The sequence below is a fragment of the Otolemur garnettii genome, unplaced genomic scaffold (assembly GCF_000181295.1).
Source record: "Otolemur garnettii isolate 467f Iridium unplaced genomic scaffold, OtoGar3 scaffold00019, whole genome shotgun sequence".
NCBI classification, from domain to species: Eukaryota; Metazoa; Chordata; class Mammalia; order Primates; family Galagidae; genus Otolemur; species Otolemur garnettii.
Window position 1 is genome coordinate 27,401,375 of NW_003852414.1, and position 10,628 is coordinate 27,412,002.

General features: G+C 47.0%; 1 protein-coding gene across 3 annotated transcripts in view; it reads left to right on the forward strand.

The window, feature by feature from the left end:
• The window catches only part of LARP4B (La ribonucleoprotein domain family member 4B), a 95,517-nt gene that overhangs the window by 50,332 nt on the left and 34,557 nt on the right, over positions 1–10,628 (forward strand). For all 3 annotated transcript variants that reach the window (XM_023511384.1, XM_023511385.1, XM_003786845.3), the window contains 2 exons: positions 4,507–4,585; positions 6,025–6,161. In XM_023511384.1, coding sequence (XP_023367152.1) covers positions 4,507–4,585; positions 6,025–6,161 — 216 coding nt within the window. The remainder of the gene's footprint in view (positions 1–4,506; positions 4,586–6,024; positions 6,162–10,628) is intronic.

Below are 10,628 nucleotides of genomic sequence, written 5' to 3' on the forward strand. Positions count from 1 at the left end.
GGGCTCAAGTGATCCTTCTGCTTCAGCCTCCTGAGTAGCTGGGATTACAGGCACCTGCCACAACGCCTGGGTAGTTTTTCTATTTTTTAGTAAAGATGGAGTCTTGCTCTTGCTTAGGCTGGTCTTGAACTCCTGAGCTCAAGTGATCCACCCACCTCAGCTCCCAGATTGCTAGAATTACAGGGGTGAGCCACCACAACCAGGCATAGAATAGATTTAGACTTACAGTAGAATCAAGAAGATTGAATGTATGGTGTTTCCACGTGCCTAGCACCCAGCTTTCCCTATTCTGAGTGTCTTACACTGACGGAGTATTCACTGCAGTTACTGACCTGGTGGTGACACGTCTCACTGAACATCCTCCTTCTGTTCTGGAATCCCATCTGGGAGATGACATTACATTTAGTTGTCATGTTTTCTTAGGCTCTTCTTGGCTGTGACATTTTCTCAGCCTTCCCTTGTTTTTTGCTGACTGGTCAGGTATTTTGTAGGGGAATTTTATGATTTTTTTCATCATGAGACTAGTGTTAAGGGCTGGGAGGAGGACCACCGATGTAAAGCGCCATTGTGTCACATCCTGTTCAGTGCACACTTGTCAGTGGGACACATCCCTGCTGATAGGGTCGTCGTTGTTGGAAATCTCAGCCCAGGGCCTTTCTGTCCCCTCACAGCCCACAGCAACCTCAAACTCTTGAGCTTAGGCGATTCTCTTGCCTTACCCTCCCAAGTAGCTGGGACTGCAGGTGCCCACCATAATGCCTGGCTATTTTTTTGTTGCAGTTTGGCTGGGGCTGGATTTGAACCTGCCACCCTCGGTATATGGCGGCGGCACTAAGCCACAGGCACCGCCCACACTAATGTCTTCTTTGTGTTTATACTCTCCTTCCTTGAGCAGACACAGGGTACCTCAGGCTTCTTTTTCCATTTCACTGGAGCCATGCGAGAACAGCAGATGCCACCACTCAACTGCCACTGATGCCTTGTTGCATATGTCATAGTTATGACATTGTAGACTGAGCATGTCTTGTCTTCATTTTTATTTAAAAGCCAATTGTGTTTTTAGGAGATTACTTAGAACAAGAACTAAAGCTCCATGTGGTCACTGGTGGTGCTGTTTGTTCCCAGGTACAGTTATCTCTGCGTTGAAGGGCTCCTGATGTGGATTGTGTTCATTCACCTCCTGACCGCACCTTCATTTGTCTCTTTTCTGTTTCATTTTGGAAAGTTTCCTCAGGTTCACCCGGCCTATATCACATATCTGTCGTAACTTTCATCTGGTACTTTTAATATCAGACAGTGTAGTTTGAATCTCTAGAAGTTCCAGTTGGGTCTTTTATATATAATCTTCATATCTTTCCTGAAATTTTTCAGTGTGTGGAATGCAGCCGTAGTGACTTATCCTCATCAGCAACAGTAGCATTTGTGTCAGCTCTGGACCGTTTCTCAAGGCCAGTGTTCCTCATTGGAAAGGCTCACATTTGCTTGCTTTTTCCCATGCATTTCTATAAATATGTTGATTCTTGTCCTGGGACGCAGCTAAGTTACTTGAAAACAATGTCTTTCACATCTTGTTTTTAAGATTTATTAGGCATGAGCAGGGCATTAATGTGGGGCTCATTATTTCTCCCACGGGAGCAGTGTTCCTTGAAATAGGAAGATTTTTTTTTTTTTTTTTTTTGAGACAGAGCTTCAAGTGTCGCCCTGGGTAGAGTGCCGTGGCATCACAGCTCACAGCAACCTCCAACTCGTGGGCTCACGTGATTCTCCTACCTCCACCTCTGAAGTAGCTGGGACTACAGGCGCCTGCCACAACGCCCAGCTATTTTTTGGCTGCAACCGTCATTGTTGTTTGGCGGGCCCGGGCTGGATTTGAACCCGCCAGCTCAGGTGTATGTGGCTGGCGCCTTAGCCTCTTGAGCCACAGGCGCCAAGCCAAAATAAGAGATTTTCTTGCCCATGGTGGAGGAAGGCACGTAATGGATACTATGACTTCTGATCGTCTCTGGGTGTTCCATCCATGAGCCTTGGGTAGTTGCATTACACCTGTGTGTTGATCAGAGCTTGGCTGACTACTTGATGGGGCCCCTTTGCTGCTCTCTGGAGCACCTGCCATGTGTCTGTGCTCTGCAGCCCTCCTGCCACCTGCCCTGTGTGTCTCTGCTCTGCAGCCCCCCTGCCGCCTGCCCTGTGTGTCTGTGCTCTGCAGCCCCCCTGCCGCCTGCCCTGTGTGTCTGTGCTCTGCAGCCCACCTGCCCCCTGCTCTGTGTGTGTCTGTGCTCTGCAGCCCCCCTGCCCCCTGCTCTGTGTGTCTGTGCTCTGCAGCCCCCCGCCCCCTGCTCTGTGTGTCTGTGCTCTACAGCCCACCTGCCGTGTGCCCTGTGTGTGTCTGTGCTCTGCAGCCCACCTGCCCCTGGCCCTGTGTGTGTCTGTGCTCTGCAGCCCACCTGCCCCGAGCCCTGTGTGTCTGTGCTCTACAGCCCACCTGCCGTGTGCCCTGTGTGTGTGTCTGTGCTCTGCAGCCCACCTGCCCTCCCCTGCATCTTTGCACTGCAGCCCACTTGCTTGCTGCATTCTCTTTCCATTTGGCCTCCCACTTCCTTGGCCACAGGCTGGGACTTCGTCAAGTCCGTGAGTGGGGCCATCTACAGTTACCTTATGGCTCTCATGTTGCTCAGGGATCCATGTGGCCTGTTGCCTGAAGGCTGGCTAACATTCCAACATCTGTTTCATTTATTTCCACTCATTCTTTTGGTGCGGGCAGATGGCTTGTGCCTTGCTGAACTGCCGCCTACCTTCTGGCCTCCTGGTGTGCCTGCCTGGCTGGGCTGTGGTGCTCTCCTGTTGCTCGGGTATCCTTGTCTCTGTAAGGCAGCGTCCTCGGTCATCCTCTGTGTGACTGGATGGCCCATCTGCCCCGCAGAATGCTTTGGGACAGGAGTCTGCTGCTTCCTCGCCCCCTTTGCTCTTGCGTGCAGTTTGAGCCCACCGCTGGCCTAGAACTACAGTTGTCCATCTCTCCCTGGGGCCCATGTGGGGGTTAGTTAGGTCTCACTCCTCCCTGGCCCTGCTATGTCTTCCCCCCACCTTCACCTTCACCCCTGTGTTCCCAGCAAACCAGTGGCACATATGTGTCCTTTGCTTCCTACTGTCATTGAGGAGGCTGCAGTGCCCCAGGCAGCACCAGCTATAACGGGGTGTCCTGAGTAGTGGGTACATCCATTGGCTGTACCATGGGACAAGAGAAAGCTTTCCATAATGTCGGCCTGAACCACTTTCCTGTGCACACATCTGGACAGAACCTTGACGTCCTACTTGATCTGGCTCACACGCCCTGCCTCTGTGACCTCGTGTCTGCCTGCACCGGGTCCACCTCTGTGCCTGTGGCTCCCCATGTGCTGGGGCCTGGGTTAGCTCCCTGGTTTGAGCTGCTTTTGCCGTTGAACTGTTGTCTGCTTTTCCCCTGACCGTGGGCAGTCCCGTGCTGGGTCCTCAGCTGTCACATATGGGTGGGTGTGATTTTGAACGTGGGGGCTCAGGAGCAGCCTTCAGGTGGAGCTGTGTCAGGGTGTGTTCCTAGAGTCCTACAGTTTTGTTTTCTTTTTACTGGTGGGGTGGATTCTGTTAGAGCTCATTATCTGATAGTGGCACCAGCTCTCTGCCCTGTGTGTCCTTTCGCCCTCACTTCATCTGCCCTTTCGTGGTCTTTAACTCTGGTTTTTAAGACACAGGTATCTGTTGTGTTGGGTGTGACGTGTGAGTGGTGTGGTTGTGCCGTGCTCATTTGTATAGTATAGTTCTTAGCATTCCTGCCTTTCTCTTGCCATGGTGAAAATGCCTATTGGTGCTATGCCTGGAGAGCTGGGGGCCTTCGCCCTGGCTCTTCCCACAGTAAGGCCCATGCCTGCAGTGTTTTCTCACGAGAAGTTTCTTCTAGGATTTAGTATCCTTGATGATCTGACGTGTTTACTGTTCTCTGGTGAGATTTCTGTAAAAACTGTTCCTCACCCGTTGCTTTGACTGCCTGGAAATGAAGGCAGATTTGAGCCTCTAGGGTAGGAGCTGCCCAGCCCTCGTGGCCCTTGTGTTTATGATCTCAGCCATGGCTTTTTGCCAGCATTTGTCCTTTTCTTGTTTTAATTTTGTCCTTAATATTTCATTATTGTTTGGTGTGTGTGTTTTTGTAGGTTACCTGAAAGTCCTTTTTGAAGTGAGGCAAGGCATTAACTAAGCATATACTCTGTCTGTGATGAAGCCTCTGCTGAACTCTGCTAATGAAAACACAGATTATCTTTCTAATTATATTGCTTTTGTTTAGGGGAAAGGGAAGAGATTCTTTTTTGTTTTTGTTTCTTGCACTTTTTTAGTAGGTAAGGTAATTGTATTTTTCTTATCCTCTATGCATGTATGTAGCTGTATTTATATAGTAAAAACACCCAGAATTGTGCTGAATTCTCGGCTTGGTAAATCTGAAGCCATTTTCCTGAGTTGATTATTACTGCTCTGTAGGAGGAAATGAATCTCAACCAGAAAGCCAGGAAGACCCCCGAGAAGTACTTAAGAAAACGTTGGAATTCTGCTTATCTCGGTAAGCCTAGTAGTGACCTTTTAGGACTTGACATCTCTATTATGCGTTGGTTATTATATATAAAAAAAGCACATGTGTTACCTGTGTGTATAGATTTTAATAAGAAATTAGAATATTGAGCAATAACAACTTTTTGATATTTTGTCAGTCTGAACATGATCCTTATGTCGCTGGCACCCAGTGTTGGGCCCACACCTGTCACCTGATGACCCCTCACCACTGTGGTTTGAGAGACGAGGTCCACCCCTCCAAGGGTGGGGCCTTGGAGTCTTTAACCGCCCTAAAGTCTGTTTATGCAGATGCGCCAAATACTGCAGTAACAAATTGTTTCCTTTACATTGTGCTCATATTTTGGGGATTTTTTTTTTTTTGAGTAATACTTTTTTTATTAGAGTTTTAAAAATTCAAATGGCAGAAACTGGACATACGGGAAGATGGGATTGGGCTAAATGTAATTTTCTCTGAGAGTGAGTGACAATTCATAGACTGTGTATAGGATTTTCTGTTGATGATGGTTTTTCACATGTTTTTTCTGGAACCCCTGCAGATCCCTCAGAGTTACCTGGTGAGGGCCTCTTGGAGGTTGTAGGGCAGGGTGAGGTCTCAGCTGGTCTGGCATGTCCATGGCATTGCAGTGGGCCTGGTGTGCTGCATCCCAGTGTGGCAGACACATAGGTGTTGTGGCAAATTTTGAAACCCAGTTCCTTGCCACTCACACACTCACCTGGGGCCCCTGTGAGGCCGGAGTCACCCACGTCATCCAGCAGGTAGCTGGCTGCAGTGAGGACAGGGCAGGGGCCCCCACCCCACTGTTGGCCCCCATGTGAGAAAAGATCCTGTGGGCCCTACTGCTCTGTTAGTCTGGGGGCCTTTTCCAGTGCATTACATGTTGTCTTTTTCCTGAGAATTCACAAAGAACATTGGCCAAACACCAGGATGAAGCGCATGCTGGCCTGAGCTGCTGGTTACCTGTGGCTCACCTTTTGACCCTGCCAGTCAAGTTGCTGATTCTTTTTCTCCTTCTCCATTGTGGCTGCCAGGAAGCTAGAGCTGAGCTGCAGCTTCTCTGGCAGCTGCTTTAGAATCTACAGCATGTGTTTGGGAAACCGCCTATTTGTGTTTTTCTTACCTTTCTTGTGTATTCATCTGAGTTTCCTTACTTATAAAAATTGTGTATATTTTCAGTAAGCTTCTCATGCACTTTCAGAACAAAAATGAACTGTAAATGACTAATCCTAGAATTGTCAGCTTATTAATTTCAATTGTATAAAGGGAAGTGTGCTTTATACTTTTGGTCTCTCTTCTTTTCCACAAGAGACACTTTGAGATGGTGAGTCACAGGTATAGTTTGGGCTCTGACAGCAGAATAGTCAGTGCTGCCCCACACCCACCCTGCGGGTCTGGGGCTGCTTCAGGTGAAACTGCCTTTCTTCCCACAGAGAGAACCTTGCTAGTGACATGTACCTGATATCACAAATGGACAGTGACCAGTATGTGCCAATTACAACGGTGGCTAACCTTGACCACGTCAAGAAGCTCAGCACCGATGTGGGTCTGATCGTGGATGTGTTGCGGTGTAAGTAATGCCCATTTAGAGAGGACCATGCTGTCCTGCACAGCATCAGACATCTCAGCTAGAGAACATGGGGGTAAACGGAATTCTTCCCTGGTCTCCACTCCTCCCAGACCACACCTAGTACTTTAGGAATAGTGCCCAGTAGGCCTGGGAGTGCTGACTGGACCTGTCTGGAAACCTCAGACAGGCTGTGGAGCTATGAAGTGGAAAAGAATCTTGGTAGTGGAGATTTTAAAGGCAGTTGTTATATTCATGGGAAACAAAACAGGAGTAACAGTATTTATGGGTAAGTACATTTTGATTCCGTCTTTTGCCACTAAAAGAATTTTTTGAAAGGCCAGGCGTGGTGACTCACACCTGTAATTCTAGCACTTTGGGAAGCCGAGGTGGGCGGATCACCTGAGTTCATGAGTTTGAGACCAGCCTGAGCAAGAGCAAGATCCCATCTCTATAAATAGCTGGGTATTGTGGCGGGTGCCTGTAGTCCCAGCTGCTCGGGAGGCTGAGGCAAGAGAATCACTTGAGCCCAAGAGTTAGAGGTTGCTGCGACCTGTGACACTATGACACTCTACTGGGGTGACAAAGTGAGACTCTGCCTCAGAAAAAAAAAGAAAAGAAAATTTCTTTCAAATTTCAACTTCTTGCTTTAGTTTTGGTAAAGTATCATCCCATTTTTCTTTAAAAGGTTATTGTGAATCAAGTTGTTTCTTTGAAATTGGGCAGTATCAGCTGATATCTAAACATTGCCTATAGGGCTTCATGGGATGTGGCTCTCTGCCTCTCTGCCTGGCAGGTTTAGGCCTCTACAGACTCTCTATTTACAACCTCTCTGTGGTCTGTCTGTCTTTTTTAACAAAGGAAACTCACATTACTGAGGGGTGACGGACACCAGGTATGTGTATTTGGAGTACACAGTGGGAGCTTTGGTGTGTGGTCTCGCTTCAGTCAGGGCTTCCATAGGCTCCATGGGGCTCTTACCTGAAATACTTCACTATGGATTCCTTCTCTATTAAATGTGGAATTTGTTGTTTTTAATTACAAAAATTCACTTTTTATGCAAAGGCCACAGGTACCAGTGAGTTATTGCTGTAGGGGCCTTCCTCAGGAAGGCTGTGCTGAGAACCATGGGTGGAACACAGTCAGTCTCCTGTGTCGTGCTGCATGGTTTGGATGAGGAAGACACTGTCATGTCTGTGTAAAGCCACCTTACCGTCCCTGCCACAACTTTCCCCCTTGTGCACCCAGTGGGGTGTTTGCTGTACGGAGACCTGGGTTTAGTTGCTCTGGCAATAGTCGGTGTGGGGTGTTTTTCTCCTTGTGTAGATCTGACTTAATAGCAGTGTGAAACATCTTAACCTTAGTACTTGGTTGGATTTTCTCTTCATAAATGAAAATTGTCTTCTGTTTTTCTGGTTTTAGACAAATGGCATAGGTTTTTGAATTATTGAAGGAAATAGCAAGGAAGCTGGCAGACTTCTGAAAGCTGCACAGTGGGTGCTACACTTCCCTGCTGCCATTTAGCACAGAGTCTGCTCCTCATGTCTCTGATAGCCACCTGTCGGTGGGGGCCTGCCTGTTGTGGATGGTCCCGCAGGGCCTCCTTGCCCCTCCCAATGCCTACCCCGGCTCCCCTGGCCTTCTCCTGAAGTATACTTCTGGATGAGTCTTAAATTATTACTTTGTATCCATTTGTATCTGCTCTTTAGTTTCTTCTTTTTACATTCAGGTATTGGACAGAAATAACATGTGCTTCTGCAGTACCTGTGTGTTCAGAATATATCTTAGCATGTTAGTTACAATTCTGAAGAGGATACCATGAGTAAGATCCTGGGAGCAAAGTTCTCATCTTACATTTAACTCTTACTCTAACAGAGAATCAGACACACAGTACACACTTTAATATTTTAATTTGAGTACTGAACTCTAGTGTTAAGTTGTATATTTCTAGAATGTTTTATATCTTAATATACATATATGTCACAGTGTATCAGAATCAAATGCTTTGTTTTTACTCTTAAAATCATTGAAATTAATGTCAGTAGAATAACTCTTAAAATAACATTGATAAAGACATTCCCAAATATATGTGAGAGGATATCGTCTATATAGAGTTGAGTATGTATGAACTGAAGGACATGGTTTTATGGATTCAGAGGTAAATGGTGAGAGTATACAAATGTGACTGTGAAGGAAACTCTTTGAGGCTCGTGTAGATGTTACTGGGTAGGTGAACCAAGGGGGAGGCACCAGAGGGTGTGGAATTGATACACCTGCTATAGATGTCATTCTGTAAGGTTTGACTTTCTTTTTTCCCTTTTTCCTTTCTTTCTTTTTTTTGGCCAAGTATTATATATGTTTCTAGGAACTGAGGATCACAAGGCATTTGACATGGAGGTTAGAGGTAAAATTTAAAAAACAGATAAAGAAACCCAGAAAATGCTATGAGTACAGGAACACGTATAAGGAATATCATCAGTCAATAAAAGAAAAAATACTACTTCCATTATACTGCAAGTGGCTACATAAAAGGGAGGCTATAAAGAAAAATAAAGAGATGAAAAAGAAATAGCGTCAGTAAAAATGCAGTAGGCATATTTACGCATAAGGAAGCAGAACATACATATCTATACTCCCACGAAACTGCCAGTCAAGATAACAAGTGTGTCTGTCACTCCCCAGAAGTCTGCTCTGCCCTCCAGGGGCCATGGACCTGCTCTGTCACTGCGGCCTAGTCTGCGTCTGCTAGAAGTTTCATACAGGTGCGATCAATTGTGTGATGGCCCTTTGTTTGTTTTGGCCTGTGTAGCTGTTGTGTTGTTGAGTGTATCAGTGCCTGGTTTGCTTTTCAGTGCTGAGGTGTGTTCTGTTGAGTAGATATACCACAGTTAGTGTATTCAGCCAGCAGGTGACAGACATTTAGATTGTGCTGCAGATGAAGCTGCTGTGCACATCTCTGGGCTGACTGGCTGGGAGTGGTGCCCCTAGATTAGGCATGTCATTAAGTTGGCGGCACTGCCCACTGTCTTCCTTGTTACTTGGACTTTAAGGGCAGGCACTGCACATCTTTGCCAGTTGCTGTGCCGGCTTCAGTTTTGGGTTTTCTAGTAGATACGCAGTGGTGACTCCCTGTAGTTTTAATTTCTACTTCTCTAGTGATAAATAAGCCTGAGCATCTCTCATAGGCTGATTTTGACCACCTTACTCTTTGCTGAAGCATCTGTTCAGATCTCCCTCCACAATTTTAAATTCTCTTTATAATTCTTTACAATTGTTTTTGTGTGTGTAAAATACATTTTATTTTTTAGAACAGTTTTAGGCTCACAGCAAGATTGAGTGGTAAGTACAGCAAATTTGTCTGTATGCTCCACCTACATGCACAACCCCTGCCCCACCCTCAGCCCCCTGCACAGTGGTCCACTTGGACACTTGTTGAGATTATAGGCGGGTCATGACCTCTCAGTGCCGTGGTTTGTATGGGGGCGCTCCTGGTGCTGCATGCTGTGTGTTTGGATGGGTGTGCCGAGACCTGTACCCATCAGCACAGTATCGGCCGAGCAGTCTCACTGGCCTGCGACCCAATGTGCTCTGCTGCCCCCTACTTCCCCCTCGGCCCTCCATAACCCCTCCCCTGCTCTGCCCAGCAGAGCCCCCACCACCACTCTTCACTAACCTGCAGAGTGGCCTCTTCCAGAGCATCACAGAGCTGGGGGTCACGATATGTGGCATTTGCAAGTTATCTTCTTTATATGCTTCCAAGGGTCCTTGAGTATCTTCCTGAATTGATGGCTCTTTTTTTTTTTTTTTTTTTTTTGAGACAGAGTCTCACTATGTCACCCTCAGTAGAGTGCCATAGTGTCACAGCTCACCTCAGCTTCCCAAGTAGCTGGGACTACAGGCGCCCACTACAACTCCTGGCTGTTTTCAGGGACAAGGGCTCACTCTGGCTAAGTCAACCCACCTGCCTCAGCCTCCCAGGGTGCTGGGATCATAGGTGTGAGGACCGTGCCACCCTTGGTGGCTCCTTCCTTCCTGGTGTCCTCACACTTCACTGCCAGGTGCTCCGCGGCTTAGTTACCCTCCACCTACCAAGGGACCTCTGATGTCTTCAAGTTTGAGTGATTATGAACATTTGTGTGCTAGTTTTGGGCAGACACAGTTTTCATCTCCTGTGGGTAACTCCTTATGAGTTTAATTGCTGGATTGTTCGGTAAGAATGGGATCAGTTGTGCTCCAGGGCAGTCTCTGCATTTTGCACTCCCATCCGCAGTGAGTGGGGCTCCACCTTCAGTACTGGGTGTTCTTGCTGTTCAGGATTTCGGCTGTTATGATTGATGTGTGGTGGTATCTTATTGTCATTTTAATTTGCCTTCCCTAATGTTGCGTGATGTGGGGCATTTTTTCATTTGTCATCTGTAAGTTAGTGAGGTGTCTGTTAGGTGGTTTCCCCATTTTTTTTTTTTTTTTTTT